Source organism: Rhinoraja longicauda, chromosome 9, assembly GCF_053455715.1.
Source record: "Rhinoraja longicauda isolate Sanriku21f chromosome 9, sRhiLon1.1, whole genome shotgun sequence".
Lineage (NCBI taxonomy): Eukaryota > Metazoa > Chordata > Chondrichthyes > Rajiformes > Arhynchobatidae > Rhinoraja > Rhinoraja longicauda.
Window position 1 is genome coordinate 22,931,972 of NC_135961.1, and position 18,227 is coordinate 22,950,198.

The 18,227-nt window shown below is 40.9% G+C and overlaps 1 protein-coding gene across 6 annotated transcripts in view; it reads right to left on the minus strand.

Moving 5' to 3' along the window:
• Window positions 1-18,227, minus strand: part of LOC144596539 (transcriptional-regulating factor 1-like) — a 207,802-nt gene that overhangs the window by 13,194 nt on the left and 176,381 nt on the right. For all 6 annotated transcript variants that reach the window (XM_078404958.1, XM_078404962.1, XM_078404961.1 and 3 more), the window contains one exon: window positions 14,142-14,230. In XM_078404958.1, coding sequence (XP_078261084.1) covers window positions 14,142-14,230 — 89 coding nt within the window. The remainder of the gene's footprint in view (window positions 1-14,141; window positions 14,231-18,227) is intronic.

The following is an 18,227-nucleotide window of genomic DNA, read 5'->3' on the forward strand; positions in this document are numbered from 1 at the left end:
GCGCTGACTTCAACCATCATGAAGTGCTTCGAGAGGCTGGTCATGAAGCAGATCAGATCCAACCTCCCCCCCTCCCTGGACCCGTTTCAGTTTGCATATCGAGCTAAGCGGTCCACTGAGGATGCCATCTCCTCTGCTCTACACCCAGCCCTCACCCACTTGGACACTAAAAACTCATATGTTAGGATGCTGTTCATAGACTTTAGCTCAGCATTCAACACCATCATCCCCCAGCAGCTGGTTTGTAAACTAACAAATCTGGGCCTCAGCCCCCTTCTCTGCAACTGGCTGCTGGACTTCCTCACTGCCAGACCCCAGTCTGTACGGGTCGGCAGCAACACATCGGACACCATCACGCTGAGTACGGGGGCCCCACAAGGATGTGTGCTAAGCCCCCTGCTCTTCACCTTGCTGACCCACGACTGCACACCCACCCACAGCTCCAACCACTTCGTCAAGTTTGCGGATGACACAACAGTGGTGGGTCTCATCAGCAACAACGACGAGACCCACTACAGGAAGGAGGTGGACCAGCTGGCCGCGTGGTGCACAGACAACAATCTCTTCCTGAATGTGGAGAAAACAAAGGAGATTGTTGTCGACTTCAGGAGAACGCACACCCAACACCCCCACCCACTGACCATCAATGGTGCTGCTGTGGAGCAGGTGAGCAGCACCAAATTCCTGGGGGTGAACATCACCGAGGATCTCTCCTGGAGCAACAACATCACGTCCATCGCCAAGAAAGCCCAGCAGCGCCTCTACTTCCTCCGCAAACTGAAGAGAGCGGGAGCGCCCACACCCATCATGTACACTTTTTACCGAGGCGCCATCGAGAGCATCCTCAGCAGCTGCATCACTGTGTGGTTCGGCAGCTGCACAGCCTCCAGCCGCAAGACCCTGCAGCGCATAGTGAACACTGCTGAGAGGATCACTGGCGCCTCACTCCCAACACTCCTGTTCCTTTACACCACCCGCCTCACCCGCAAAGCACAGAGCATTGTGGGTGACCCCTCCCACCCCTCCAACAGCCTCTTCACCCTCCTGCCTTCAGGGAGAAGGTTTCGCAGCCTGAGGTCGAGCACCACCCGACTAAAGAACAGTTTTTTCCACCAGGCTGTCAGGATGCTGAACTCTCTCCCCTCCCTTCCTCCTCTCTCCCCTCCCTTCCTCCTCTCTCCCCTGCCCCCATTGGACCTGGACTTTAACACCCCACACACACGCACATCCAGCACCAGACACTTTTTTTAAAAACGCATTTGAAGTGACTATATTTTATATTTTATGTTGATTGTTGTTTGCTGTGCCTTTTTAATTTTAACTTAGTTTTATGCACTTTGTTCCTCGGGATTGTGGGAAACGGTATTTCGATTTTCTGTCTGTGTAAACTGGCTGAGGATTGACAATAAAATTGACTTTGACTTTGACTTTGATTTTGGAAAATGACAACTTGTGCATCCACCATCATCATAAACACTTCTTCCAAAACCTTACAACGCAGGTCATCAGGTGCTGAGCATTTGTCAGCTTTCAGACCTATTAATCAAATATTATTTCTCTGTGCAGAATAATTTCTTTTAGTTTTCCACTTTCTTTCGATTCATTGATCTCCATTATTTTCAGAGGATTTTGTGTGTCTTTGAGTCATCATCTTCTGTGATAAATCTTCTGTGAGAGGGAGATGGATCATGTCACCGGCAGATGAGATCAGTTTAACTTAGTACCATGTTCACCACAAACATTGTGGGCCAAAGGGCCAGTTCCTGTGCTGTACTGTTCTACATGAAAAATATTTGTTTTAATATTTTTTTACCATTTCCTTTTTCTTCAGTATAATTTCTCCCATTTCTATTTGTAATGGACTCTTGCTAATCTTTTTCCTTTCCCATATCTATTTGTGTTTACGGCTCTTGTAGGATGATTCTTAGAACAGTAAAGCAACGGGACAGGCCCTTCGGCCCACATTGTCTGTGCCGAACATGATGCCAAGACCAACTCTTATTTCCCTGCACATGGTCCATATCTCTTAATTCTCTGCATATCCACGAACCTATCCAAAAGTCTCTTAAATCTCTCTGTTGCATCACGTTCCAAGTGCTCTGTGTGAAAAACATGTCCCACACATCTTCCTTAAACCGTGCCCCCACACCTTAAAGTTATGCCCGCTAGTATTTGATATTTCCATTCTGGGAAAAAGACTTTGACCGTCCACATCTAGGCCTTTCATAATTTTCTATACTTCTATCAGGTCTCCCCAGAACCTCCAATTTAGCACCTTCCCACAAAGTCCATACTTATCCCTATTCAAAACAATTAAAATAATCATGGAGTTGTGATCACTATCCCCAAAATGCTCTTCCACTGAAACACCAGTCACGTGACCAGGCTTATTTCCCAACACCAGGTCCAGTATGTTCCCTTCTCGGAAAGGACTATCCACATACTGTTTCAATAAACTATTTTGGATATACCAAACAAAGGTTCCATCTAAGCCTTTGACACTGAGCAAATCCCATTCAATATTAGGCAAGTTACTGTCATCCCCTTTTGCTTTAGTATAATTTGGTGATCTGTCATATATCTGTCCCTCTATCTTCCGCTTGCTATTAGGAGCCCATAGTACAATTCCATTGAATGCTTGCAACTTTTTTATGTTTAGTCTCTACCCATATCGCCTCAACGGACGAACCTTCCAGTATGTGCTCCCTGAGTGCTGCCATGAGTCTTGCTGATAAATAAACATAGCACAAAAAGTAAGGAAATTTGTGTTTGGTAGATTATTTCTTTGTTGTAACAATGCTTCTTGGCAATAAATCTTATACCGTTGGAAAGCCTGTTTATTTCCCTTTTAAATGGTGCCACATTTGTAAGGAACATGCATTTGTGGGATGAGCAGCAGAGCTGAGTATATGGGTTGCGCCCATGAAAAATTTGCCAAATCTTCTCTGCCAATGCCAAACAGCTTATTCTGCCATTGACTCTTGTTCGGTGTTGTTTGGTGGATTGGATGATTGAAGTCAGAAGAAACAAGACATATTGGCAATTTAACAATTTATTCATTTAATAAACAGGAGCCACAGTAGCGTGTGGAAGAACCATACACAGCCATAACAGCCTGGCACCTCCTCCTCATGCTGGTCACCAGCCTGGTCACACACTGTTGTGGGATGGCATCCCATTCTTGTCAGCACCTGGGGGTACCAGAAGCTCAAAACAAGAGTCAATAGCAACAGCAGAATAAGCTGTTTGGCACGGTCCAGGTGGGCCAAAAGGAAGTTTTCTGCACTGTATTGGTCAAACCACATTTGAAGCATTGTGAGCAGTTTTGGGCCGGAGGATGTTTACGAGAATGATCCCTGGGATGATTGAGTTAATATGATGAGTGTCTGATGGCTCTTAGCCTATACTCGCTGGAGCTTAGAAGGATGAAGAGGGACCTCATTGAAACTTACCTAATAGTAAAAGGCCTGGATAGAGTGGATGTGGAGAGGATGTTTGCACTAGTGGCTTAAGCAGTAGCTTGAGAGTAGATTGCTTGCCAGTCCTTTCTTAGCACAGTTAACCTAAAAGGGAAGGGGAAAAGAAACTCTACTAACTTAACTGCAACATATTGACTAATTTGTATTTTAATACTGAAATGATTTGTTTCACCATTTACGAAATTTAAATTGTGTGTTAAAAAGAATCATTAGAAAATTTCAGTATTTTCCAGTATTTTCTATTTTTGATTTTGTAACCGAATGTTTTGCTATCTCCTTGTGAAATCCACTAGCCGACAAGTTATTAAATAGAAACATAAAAAATAGGTGCAGGAGTAGGCCATTCGGCCCCTCATGCCAGCACCAACTTTCAATATGATCATGGCTGATCATCCAAAATCAGTACCCCGTTCCTGCTTTTTCCCCCCATATCCCTTGATGCCTGAGAACTTGATCAACAACGTGTAATTTTCAGTGCTTTCTCTGGCTAAATCAAGATATGAAAACCTATATGTATGTATACATTTAGTCTGTTGGAAGGAACTGCAGAAGCTAATTTACACCAAAGATAGACACAAAATGCTGGAGTAACAGGGACAGGCAGCATCTCTGGAAACATACATGTATACAGATATATATACCTATTTGCATTGCAAATGAAAAAGTGCAGATGCTGGATATCTAAAGTAAAATGGGAAATGGTGGAAATATTCTTAAGGTTTGGCAGCATGTGTGGAGTGAGAAACAGTTAGTGTTTTCAGCTCAAGGTCCTTTCAGTGGCATGTTGAGTATTTCCAGCATTCACAAATGCATGCAGGAGTTTATTAACTTTTAATTAATTACTTAATCCTCTGTTCAGAATCCAAATTATGTATCAACAGTTAGTCAAACTTTCCTTTTAAAAACAGACAGAAAATTCTAATATTTTGATGATAATCTGAAAATTTAAACACATTTGTAAAGGGCGCAATGGATATGCATTTGAAATACACGAACTTCCAAAATGATTAAGATACTGAATCTGGCATTAAAATGGATGATTCTTAGACTCATAGAGTGTGGAAACAGGCCCTACAACCCAACTTGCTCACACCGACCAACATGTCCCATCCACACTCGTCCCACCTGCCTGCGTTTAGCCAATATCGCTCTAAACCTGTCCGATCCATGTACATGTCTAAATGTTTCTGAAACGTTGTGATAGCCCCTGCCTCAACTATCTACTCCGGTAGCTCGTTCTGAAGGGTCCCGAACCGAAACATCACCCATTCCTTCGCTCCAGAGATGCTGCCTGTCCCACTGAGTTACTCCAGCATTTTGTGTCTATCTTTGATTTAAACCAGCATCTGTAGTTCTTTCCTACACCCTTTGTGTCTGTCTTCTTGGCCAGGGAGGCACAATGAGAAGAATGGACTCCTTATGTTCCGTAAATTTCCCTAATTCTACAACAGCCAGTACAATGATCAGGCCAGAACTCATTACCACATTGAGTTGCCTGCACTTGTCACTGAGCTGCAAGGGCAGCACTTATTAGTAAGTTTATGCTGGAAGGCAGTAATAAGTGCTTCCCTCATCGTAAATGGTAAAGAGCAGTGATTTATATTTAATTATTTTTTACATAGCTTACAGTGAACGTATATTCTTTAAAGCACAAGATCATAACAGGAAGTGGGCCACTGTGAAATTAAAGAATGTATTCGATGGAAAAAAAAGGCTTTTAACTTTGTCAAAATGAACAGTAAAGATTGGGCAAAACTTCAAATTTAAGCGAAGGAGGACCAAGAAATTGATAAGGAATGGAAAAGTAGACGCTGGGCCTAATGAGATGCAATGATATCGAATTGGAGCGTGGGCGCGAAAAGAGGAAAACAAACACAGATTTTAACAAGCATTGGACAGCTAGATAACCAAGCCGTGGTTTAGCCAGTTGTAAAACCCAATGAGGACATTCAGTGGTTCACAATGTGCTTGTTGAAAGCAACCTCCTGAACTCCCACTGATGGTAAAGGAATTGATATCTGCCATTGTAATACATTCAGGTAAATGATAAAATGATGTCAAGATGATGGGTTTTAGGGAGACTTTTTAAATGGCAAAGATGAAATGCTCAGAGAAGGATTTCAAAAGTGTAGCTTCAAGATAGCTGAATGCTTCAGCCTGAATAGTGCAGAGAATGGAATGGGGTTCATATACGTCCAAATCTATATATATTAGTAACATTCTCATCTTGTTTGTTTGTTTGTTTGTTTGTTTGTTTGATTGATTGTGCATACCTGAAATACAGCCAAAACGGTACACGATAGCGCAACAATTTTGGGCCCACCTTACTCACCATTGGCCTGCGGTTCAAATGGGCGTAATATTTTAAAAGTTATTCACTTTTTAAACTTTAATAAATCACTTTTTAAACTTTAATAAAGCCTTTTTCCACTTGCCCTGCCCGTCAGCCGCACCTGCGCAATAATACCTCCGTGTTCAACGTCACAATGGGAACCCAACGGGTCCAAGCAGTGACATTGAACTATAATGAATAAAATATCATTAAGTAGAAGGGATACTGATTGCATTAGAGAGTCAGATAAATGTTATATGTCTAACTTGTGTTATTTCAAATGTTAGCTGCATATGTATTCTGGCATGTCACTTAGGCAAGGAATAGTTCTCAGTCACCTGCTGTCAACCGACAAAACATTTAATTTGGATGGCTCTTCTGCTATGATCTCCCAGCTGTGATTTGCAAATCCTTTACTGAGTGGGAGGGCCTTGACATTTAAAATACATTTGGACTGGTACATGGACAAGAAAGGTTTAGAGGAATACTAGACCAAGTGGACCCATTGGGCCCAAACTTCTCCTGCATTGGTGCAGCACCCTCCTCCCCCCCTCCCCCTTCCCCTCAATCCTCCTTATCCCCCTCCCTCCTTCCACCCCCTCCCTCCCTCGGAGATAGATTTAAACTTTAAAATGTGAATAACTTAAAAAATATAACAATGATTTCAATGAAACTTCTTCCATTAGCACCAAAGGGATGACGGTGAGTAAGGTAGGCCTAAAATTGTTGCGCTATCGTGTACCATTTTGGCTGTAGTTCAGGAACAAACAAACAAACAAACAAGAGTTTTAGAATATATAGTTGAGCCAAAGACAGGCAGGTGTCACTAGCGTAGTTGGTGCATCTTGGTCGACATAGACAAGTTGGGCTGAAGACCCTGTTTCTATGCTGTATGTTTGTTGGATTGGATGTTTTTCAGCTTACATATGCAAGTCTATCTATTAAATTACAAATGATCTTCTTATTCCAATGGTAATGCACTTGTGGATAGTGAACTGAGCTGTACATATCCAGTGTAACCTTCATTGACCAACTATATTCAAGCCTTTTGTCATATCAAATTACAGCATGCAATGTTCATCACATTAATTGATTTTGTGCAGTTAAAAATGTTCTTCAAAATTTGGCATCTCCCTGGATTTTCTTCAAGATTATTTAAAAAATTTGGGTCATCCAAATTCATTTGATTCCTTTCTATTTTGCAGACCCCATTGCACAATTTGCTCTCCACGGCATCTATTATTTTCCCACTAACTCCTTTGTTCCTGCTTACGCTCTTTCCCTTTCCAAGTTTTTCTTTCTCCACACCCTGTTTTTCATCAAAATACTTGTAACGTCGACTCTAATCATGGAATTACATTTTATTTTTTTAAAGAAAAAGGAATCTCTTTTCTTGCCTGACATTCACACCACTCTGCAAACTTCTAACACTCCCAAGCCCTGACTTCACATCCCGATCATCTGTATGGTATCCTGTCACCTTATCCATTACCATCTTGTCCCAATGCACTTCCACCTACCCCTTATTATTCACTCTAACAGCCAAGTCATTTGTCAGGATAGCATTGGCACCAGAGGCAAAGCAATAAAGGATTCCCGCTGCTCTTCTTCATCTGTTATGTACACAACTGCATAACTAAATACTGTTGAATGTAAACAAATAACTAGATTTTTTTCCTATCGCTCATGGTTGGAAAGGAAACAGCTTCCATTAGTTTGTCATCCTTGAGAAGCAATATTATTTTGTTATTTGCCATGTGCTAATAATGGCATCTAATGTTCGTGAAAATTAAGTTAAACAATGCACTAAGCTCTTATATAGAGATAACATCAATGTAATAGTCAACAAAAAACCAACAAACCTTTCAAAACAATGCTCCCAGGGATGATTGTACGATAAGATAAATATATCCTCTTGCAATTGATATATAAAAATAAATGCCTGGAAATTCATTCCCCAGTCAGCAATAAAACAAATGCGATATATGGTGGTTGTTTTTGTGTGCTTTATATCTGGATGAATTTCCAGATAACGTAAGTGTTTTGTTTGTTCATTGTAACAAAATGTCAATCAATTCAATTTGGGTAACAGAGTAAGGTTTAGTGATGCCCAGCTTGATAACTAGTTGGAGTGCCTCTCCCCTTCACCATTTAGATGTGTTTATGTTCTCATAAATTCATGTTAATAAGTGATAGGAGTAGAATTAGGCCATTTGGCCCATCGTCCACTCAGCCATTCAATCATGGCTGATTTATCTTTGCCTCTAAACCCCATTCTCCTGTCTTCTCTCCAAAACCCCTGACACCCATACTAATCAAAAATCTATCTATCTCTGCCTTAAAATTTTCAATTGACGGCCTCCACAGCCTCCCAACATTTGATTTTACAAATTCATAATTTTAATGTCCAAAATTCAGAATTTTACATCAAAAATCATAATATGGCACGTAATGCAACTTTTCAGCAAAAGAGGTATGCACGCCAAATGCGCATACGTATTGCACTACATTCATGTGTGAAAAGCGACTATTATTTCTAACAGTCTAGTTCTTCGACTACATGTACAATGTTAGGCCTATCATGAGTATATTCTGCTATTTATAGAAATGTTATTGAACAGAGATACCTTTTGCAACACAAAGAAAAATTGTTTTGTTTTGTTTTTTCTATTTTGCTTTTTCCTTACACATCCCAATTCTCTTGGTGTTGAATAAAAGAACAATGGTCATAAAATGTATGACTAAGTTATGAAGAAAGAGTTGATATATGCGACTCAACTAAGCATATGGAAGTACTTGTTGAAGTAAATTTGCACATTAATTGATAATCAGCCCAAAAAGGTGGTAATTGGCTTTTTGCTGTTTTATATTTTAACCCTGTCTTAATTAATTAATATAGTTATATAATTTTGCACTTAAATTTAATATTTACTCACTACAGTTCCACCACTGATTTTCTGGCACTCTTGGTTCCAAAGCTTTGCTGGTTTATCCAGCCCGCCAAGGAAGTCGGCTATGGGGATAGATGTGCTGACTCCAGCTGGGCTGGAGTTCCAGAGCACCGGCTGCGTTGCAAATTCAACCCACTGATCGGCCATGGAAGTCCCGATAAGGTCGAGATTGGCTGCCTTGCCCAGCCGAGGTGCCACATTTTCAGGAAGACTTCCAGGGCGGGGGGGGATTCTCGCGGAACCCCTAGCGACCTCGCACGGCCAAATTGCAATTAGCGACTGTTTTGCGGAATAATGTGAGACAAAATCGGAATGGCGGAAATGAAATAAGAAAGCGGAAACATTCCGCCTAATTCGGAAGGGTGGCAGAGATGCTGGTTTAAATCGAAGGTAGACACAAAATGCTGGAGTAACTCAGCAGGTCAGGCAGCATCTCTGGAGAGAAGGAATGGGTGACGTTTCGGGTCGAGGCCCTTCTTCAGACGAGACCCTTCTTCTTGAAGAAGGGTCTCGACCCGAAACGTCACCCATTCCTTCAGAGATGCTGCCTGACCCGCTGAGTTACTCCAGCATTTTGTGTCTACCTTCATTTTAGTGCTATTTCTGACAAGAGAACCACAACATTTGCAAGGCCTAATAATTATGTATTTAGCTAGTATTGTTTTCAAAATTGGAGGTATTGGGGAAAAAACGCAAAATCCCAAGTTAACAAAATTCTCTATCCAAATATAAAGCAGATAGCAACTCACAGTATAATACTAGGATTACCCACAAGTAACTGCAAAGGCTGCTGAATTTTTAATACAAAAAAACCCACTCAGATCCCAACAAATTGAAATAAAAGCTGAAGATCTAGAAGTACTCAGCAAGTCATGCAGCATTTGGACTGAGAGAAACCATCACAAGTTGATGACCTTCTGGCTGAGTATTTCCAGCATATCTTTGTTTTGTCAGGCTTTGAAGCGCTGATTTAATATATTGGAATTATATTATTTGCAATACTAGTTACGAGTTCACACTTGGTATGCAATTAAAGATAAAATAAAATGCATTAATGAATAAAACATTAAATAATATCCACTCAGTATGCAATTGAAGAGATAAAATAAATGCATTAATTAATAAAACATTAAATAATAGTTCTATTCGTCAGCCAGAAAAATAATAAGATTGTGACAATTTGTAAAGAGATACATGGGAACAAATATTGCTGGAAATGTAATAGCAAATAAAATACACATTTCATCATTTGTATTCCAATGGATCTGCAAGATGAAGAAAGCATACTATGAGATGAAAATCTTTAGAAATCTCTGGTTGATTTATGCCGCTGCTATTTACTTTGCATAAAACAACTCTGCTCTTAGCATCTGTTAGTTTTTTTAAAGAACATTTGATTTTTTTTCAATTGCTCATTACGCTTACATAGATACATAGAAAAGAAGTGCAGGAGGAGGCCATTCAGCCCTTCGAGCCAGCACTGCCATTCAATGTGATCATGGCTGATCGTCCACAATCAGTACTCCGTTCCTGCCTTCTCCCCATATCCCTTGATTCCCCTAGCCCTAAGAGCTTTATCTCACTCTCTTTTGAATGCATCCTGTGAATCGGCCTCCACTGCCTTCTAAGGCAGAGAATTCCACAAATCTACAACTCTGGGTGAAAAGGTTTTTCCTCATCTCAATTCTAAATGACCCACCCTTTATTCTTAAACTGTGGCCCCTGGTTCTGGACTCCCCCAAAATCGGGAACATCAAGTGTGTCTAAACCCTTAATAATTTTATATGTTTCTATCAGACCCTCTCTCATCCTAAATTCCAGTGAATACAAGTCCAGTCATTCTATTCTTTTCATTCTTTCATCAAATGATAGTCCCGCCATTCCGGGAATTAACCTCGTGAACCTACGCTGCAGTCCCTCAATAGCAGTAATGTCCTTCCTCAAATTAGGAGACCAAAATTGCACACAATACTCCAGGTGTGGTCTCACCAGGGCCCTGTTCAACTGCAGAAGGAGCTCTTTGCTCCCATACTCAAATCCTCTCGTTATGAAGGCCAACATGCCATTAGCTTTCTTCACTGTCTGCTGTACCTGCATGCTTACTTTCAGTGACTGATGTACAAGGACACCCAAGTCCCGTAGCACTACCCCTTTTCCTAATCTGACACCATTCAGATAATAATCTGTCTTCTTGTTCTTGCCATTAAAGTGGATAACCTCACATTGATCCACATTATACTGCATCTGTCATGCATCTGCCCACTCGCCCAACCTATCCACGTCGCCCTTCATCCTCATAGCATCCTCTTCACAGTTGACACTGCCACCCAGCTTTGTGTCATCTTCAAATTTGCTAAAATTACTTTTAATTCCTTCATCTAAATCAATATATATTGTAAATAACTGTGGTCCCAGCACCGAGCCTTGCGGCACCCCACTAGTCACTACCTTCCATTCTGAAAGGGACCCATTAATTCCTACTCTTTGTTTCCTATCTGCCAACCAATTTTTCATGTGCTCTAATTTTGCCCACTAATCTCCTGTGTGGGACCTTATCAAAGGCTTTCTGAAAATCCAGGTACACTACATCCACTGGCTCTCCCTTATCCATTTTTTTTGTTACATCCTCAAAAAATTCCAGAAGATTAGTCAAGCAAGATTTCTCCTTCCCCTGCTGACCTGGATCGATCCTGTTACTGCTACCCAAATGCGCTGTTATTACATGTTTAATAATTGACCCCAGCATCTTCCCAACCACCAATGTCAGGCTAACTGGTCTATAACTCCCTGTTTTCTCTCTCCCTCCTTTTTAAAAAGTGGGATAACATTAGCAACCCTCCAATCCACAGGAACTGATCCAGTATCTAGAGAACATTGGAAAATGATCACCAATGCTTCCACGATTTCTAGAGCCACCTCCTTGAGTACTCTGGGATGCAGACCATCAGGCCATGGGGATTTATCAGCCTTCAGTCCCATCAGTCTATCCAACACCATTTCCTGCCTAATGTGAATTTCCTTCAGTTCCTCCAGTTCCTCCATCACCCTAGATCCTCTGTTTCCTAGTACATCTGGGAGATTGGTTCTGTCTTCACTAAGGAAGACACAGACAAAGTACCTGTTCACCTCATCTGCCATTTCCTTGTTCCCCATAATAAATTCACCTGTTTCTGTCTTCAAGGGACCCACATTTGTCTAAACTAATCTTTTCCTTTTCACATTCCTGAAGTAGCTTTTACTATCCTCCTTTATATTCTTGGCTAGCTTACCTTCGTACTTCATCTTTGTAAGTATATGTCAAAGAAAGTTTGGGCTCGAACATTATTCGTCTTAACACACGTATTTTTACAGAACATAAGATTTATTAGCACCATGCCTGGCCCAGCAACAGAATAATTTAAGATCATTCCAATATAGGAATAAATTAGGCCATTTCGCTCCTGGATGGTGTAATGTCTTTCAATAAGAATGGACTGCATCCTTTTATGTTTCTTCCTTCCTTTGCTTAAAGATCGATCAAGCTCGATTTAACACGATCCATTAACTGAATATAAACTTTCACTTGTGGCAAAGTTCCAAATATCTAAAGCACTTGCTTCCTTGCATCACTGCTGAAAGGTCTGGCAATATAGTTGAAAAATAATTCTTCAACCAATTGGAATGGTATTATTTTATCGTATCAGTTCCTCTAAATCTCTTGCACACCACAGTCAAATCCTTAAATTTCTAAACTACAAAGATTAAATCCCTTAAATAAAATCTTGATATAATTTAACCCCTTGAGTCCAATGATCAGTTTGTTAGTCCAATATGCAAGGTTAATATATTCTAGCATTGCAAGTAGAAAAGACATATTGACCTTGCACCGTATCTTTAACGATTGCAGTTTTTTTGGTTTTCATTTTTATTTCATTTACTCTCACCACCAGTACTTTATTTCATTTACTCTCACCACCAATAATAATCCAGTGCTTTTTTTCTCTTTGCTCCGTTGCTCCCACAGTTCATTAATCTCCCAGAGACTGCGATCAGAAAACCATCACATCCTATGTTTACAAATGATGGCATGTAAGTTTTGATCTGTCATTCTGCCTACAACAGCAGTACCCACTTCAGTCTCAGTGCAGACAGGTGCTGGCTTGCCTCATAAATGTGCGTTAAACTTTTCTCAATCTTTCTCACTGTAATGCTACACTTCACCAAGATTCCTCTTGGACTGAAGCTAATCTACAGGATAAATGGGAAACTAATCAACTCACATCACATGTACCCTGGCATTACTGTCACCCCAACCTCAGTGTGAATCACAGAGTATACGGATGACACACATGCATATGCTCCAAGGACGTTGCAAAACACCACTGACTCACTTAATGAAGTGAATGGGAGAATGGGCTTCACACTCAAAAGTCCTCAATCAATCTGCCTTTTGAGTACATTACCCACTTGATAAAGATCTATGACAAGACTAAGGGAAACATGAACCAAGTTTCCATACCTGGTGAGCTAACTCTTAGCAGAGGCAGATACTGATCATCACTATCAACATTAGTGCACCATTATCTGACTTTGGGTATCCAAGGAAAAAAGATTTTTAAATCAAGATTTCAAATCCAGCATTGTCCCTAGGCAACAGTGATCTTACCCCTCCTATGTACCTCTGAGGCTTGAACTTCGACAGCAGGTGCCATAAAGCACTGTTGAAATATCACCAATGCTGTCTTCACATAATCCTCCATTTGCTCCAGCAGGATAAATGAAGCAAGCCTGGCGTCCTCCCCTGGACTAACATCCCCAGCACTGAGGCACTATTTGCACTCAGTCAATACGCCCAATGCCAGACTGCCAAAACAGCCACTCCAAGCTCGGTCACTGCAAGAGACTGCAAAGTGGATAGAGGAAATCATTCAAGGATGTTCTCAAGGATGTAAAAATTTGACTGACTTGAGCTAATTCCTGGCCCATGACTGATCACAATGCAGAAGGATCATTCAAAAAAGAACCTCCAGAATGAGAAATTCCAACTGGTTGTACACCAAAGCCCAGCATAAATGGTGAGAGGAATGCACCACCCCCCCTACAGCCCGTAAAGCAAACCAACCTGTGGCAAAGGCTGAGAGTTCCACATTGGCCTCGCCAGCCATCTCTGAACCTGCAGAACTGCAGCAGAAGCTTGTTAACGATGACCTTGAGGGACCATGTAAGGAGGAAGAATTATCAGCTTGCCCTTCCAGCAAAAAGCTGAAGGAAGCATTGTCTAACTAATCTCATATCATGAAGAGCTCCTCCCACAACACTGTTTTTTAAAATCAGAATCCTACACATGCTTGTTACCTTTTAAAATTCCACTTTGGATAAATCCTGCAACAATTTTCTTACCATTTTCTGAACCAGGAAGAAGTCCTTGTTATGTACATTCAGAGCTTTGTTGAAAAGTTTCTTGTCCATTGTTGTCCATTTGTCAGAACCTAAAAAAGGACAGAGTTTATTAGATACAGACAATTTTACAAAAAATGCTGGCATTGTCCAATTACAAAAAGTTCCCAAATACAAGAAAACAGTCAGTACTTCTGCCCTGAAATTCAGATTTTCCAGACTGACAACAGCCTCAAGCTTATTATGTGCCTTGTTGTTTGGAATGGACGCAGTTGCTGGCTGTCTGTTGGAGCACTATATTCAGCATACAGCCAGACCTGTGGGTATGAAAAGCGTCAACAATACAACATAGAAAATAAAATTATACACCAATGAAAACTGAATTTCATGTTCTGCCAGGACAATTGATAGAATATAACAGTAATTAATCCTGCCTGATACCTTCCATTCTGTGCTTTCATTGACGCAAAAAGCGAAACAGAGCAAGATTGACCATATTCAATCTTCAAGAAAACAAAATTTGGATCTAATTAATAGTCTCATGTTATGTAACTTTTTACATGGTTCTCATTTCACCAAACGAAAACAGTACTAATGAACTGATGAATGACTAATCATGTAAGGGGAGCTGTGGAGCATGAAATCTTTAAATATTTATTACCCTATTCCCTCTGTAGTTTTGCCATAAAATCCACATTTTTCATGTACCTAACTTTGCTAATGTGCGCTATGCATTAGATTAATTACCGAATGATGTGGCATGAGTTAAAAGCCACATAATCCACTACTTTTGGCCAAACATTTGTCTCCCATAAAGTGTATAATGGTTTTTCATGAATGCTCCTCTAATTTATTTTTCTCTCACGCATTCTACGGAGACATTATCTGGTCTTCTCACTGTTCTAGCCAGAACTGTAAAAACCCAAAACAGAAAGAATAATTGCATTGGTTAATTAGGGAGAGAGGTCTCAAGTAGGGGCGGCACTGAGGAGCAGCGGTAGAGTTCCTGCGTTACAGCGCCAGAGGCCCAGGTTCGATCTTGACAACGGGTGTTGTCTGTAAGGAGTGTGTACGTTCTCCTTGTGACTGCGTGGGTTTTCTCTGTGTGGTCCAGTGCCCTCCCATATTCCAAAGACGTGCAGGTTTGTAGGTTAATTGGCTTCTGTAAATTGTCATTATGTGTAGGATAGAACTAGTGTGCAGGTGATTGCTGGTTGGCGTGAACTTAGTGAGTCGAAGGGCCTGTTTCCACGTTGTTTCTCTAATCTAAAGATAAAAGTATCACAGCTCAACTGATCAAAAAGAAATTTGGACAGATCACCTGCTGCCTTGAGATCACTATTGGACAGTTCTTCGGCCATGCTGTTCCATTTCCCTGATTCAGTGTACTCTTTTATGGAGGCAGGCTGCCCCCCAGCTCGTTGATGTTGCCCAGCTCATCATAGCAAACCCAAGACCCTCTCGCAGGGCAAGTTGCCAGCTGTACTAACAGACTGGCGTTGACAGCTGATGAGGCCCTACCCACAGGCTAACTCATGATCAAAGGCGTCACTGTTACTGAATGTTTGTAAATGGATTTGAGAGACACATTCAGAATCATGCAGAACCCATAAAAAATAAAGCTAAAAAATAAAATTAACACACACAATTAAACATAGGTGGAGTAGGCCATTCGGCCCTTCAAGCCAGCACCGCCATTCAATATGATCATGGCTGATCATCTAAAATCAGTAGGTAGACACAAAATGCTAGAGTAACTCAGCGGGACAGGCAGCATCTCTCCAGTTACTCCAGCATTTTATGACTACCTTCGATTTAAACCAGCATCTGCAGTTCTTTCCTACACATCTAAATCGGTACCCTGTTCCTGCTTTTTCCCTATATCCCTTGATTCCTTTAGCCCTAAGAGCGAAATCTAACTCTCTTGAAAACATCCAGTGAATTGACCTCCACTGCTTTCTGTGGCAGAGAATTCCACAGATTCACAACTCTCTGGAAGTTTAACATAATTAAATCAAATGTAATGTTCCATTTTCTGTCGGCAGTTGACGTTTCCTATTCATTTTAATGGAACCACTGGATCTGCACCAACATTAACCTGGCACAGACTCAAGTGGCAGATTTCCTCCCAAAGAGCTGCAGAATATCGGTGCAGTGCTGAAAGACTGGACCGCAATCTGTACAGAGTGGTAACAACATTTCCTCCATGATAGCCATCAACACAGGAGCACATCAAGACTGTGTGCTCTCCTCTCCTCTTCCCATGGCTGTGTTGGCAGACGCAGATCCGACGCCATCTTTAAATTAATCGCTGATCCCAACGTTGTTGGAATATTAATGGGACGTGATGAGTCCGGGTAACGTAAGGGAGTAATAATCTGATTCAATGGTGCTAGAACACCAATCTTGCTCTCAATGTTAGCAAGACTAAGGTGCTGATTGTTGACTTCAGTCAGGAAAAACTGGGGATCCAAGAAAATGTCTTAATTGATGGGAGCGAGTCAACAGCTTTACTTGGGGGTGTGCAGGTCTCTGAAGATCTAGCCTGAGGGCAGCTCATCAACAGGACAGGTGAGGCCAGGCCAGCGGCGGGGTGAAACCAGGCGAGCGGCGGGCGAAACCAGGCGAGCGACCGGGTTTAGCGGCGAGGCATTTTTGCGGAAAAATATGAGGCGAAATCGGAACGGCGGAAATGAAATAAGAAAGCGGAAACTTTCCACCAAATTCGGAAGGGTTGGGAGGTCTGCCAGCACCACTGCGTCGCTAATGTTTTCAATGATTTTAAAATGCAAAACAAAATAAAAATTCAATATTCCTTACCAAGAAAACACACAAAGCCTCAACACAACAGATTACACTTTTTTTTCTCTTGACGTTTTTTTATATCACATGCAATCAGACTATTAGACATTTGATTCAAATGCTGTCATTAATTTTAATTAATACAAATAGATTTCTGCGGTACCATTTACAGAGAATCTGTAACTGATTAAAAAAAACTGCTGGATGAAACTCAGAATTCTGAAGATGGGTCCTCACCCGAAACTTGATCTGTCCCATTTCTCCAGATTTTGCCTAACCTGCAGTTTTTTTTGTTTAAGATTCCAGCATTTGCACTCTTGTGGATCCACTAAATGCAACTATTTCATTTTTAGGAATCAAATCGAGCCGTTTAAGTTTTATGTGGTGTTATGCCAAAGCAAATGCAATTTAATTAAATTTGTAGCAGCTGAACTACAAATGGTTTTAATAAATTAGTTCTCTTAAAATGGGTTTACTTTATCACATAAATGGGAAGCAAGAAATAACCAATCAATCTGCTGACAAAGCAACAGAAATTCTGGGAATAGTCAGGAAGCCAAGTGTATAAAAAGACATAAATAGAGTTGATGTTTCAGGCTGATGAATTTTCATCAGAACTCTTGAGTTTGTCCCCATTACAGGAAATAACTGATTTTCACTTATTTGTTTTACTGGGCAGCCTTCTGTTGCTGCTGTAGTATTGACCTCTGTTTTCTTTCAGGAAGTTCTCAATACAATTAACATAGAAGCTAGACACAAAATGTTGGCGTAACTCAGCGGGACAGACAGCATTTCCGGAGACTTCAGACTGGTCTAGACCCGAAGTGTCAACCATTCCTTCTCTTCAGAGGTGCTGCCTGTCCCACTGAGTTACTCCAGTATTTTGTGTCTATCTTTGGTGTAAACCAGCATCTTCGGTGCCCTCCTACACAATTAACATAAAATCTGGTGTGTAATCACCTAGTTTTTTTTTACCTTTGTTCACAATGAAGCTATGGCTGAATTACATTTCAACAGTTCAACAGAGCTTTATTTGTCATTCGGTACCAAGGTACCGAACGAAACTACATAGCTTGTCCAGACCTCCCAACATTTTTACAAATTCAGAATTTTGATGTCCAAAATTCAGAATTTTACATCAAAGTTCATAATATGGTGCATAATGCAATTTTACAGCAAAAATAAGTATGCACGCCAAATGCGCGTACGCGTACTACATTCAGGTGTGAAAAACAACTATTATTTCCAACAGTCTGTAGTTCTTGGACTACATGTACAATGTCAGGC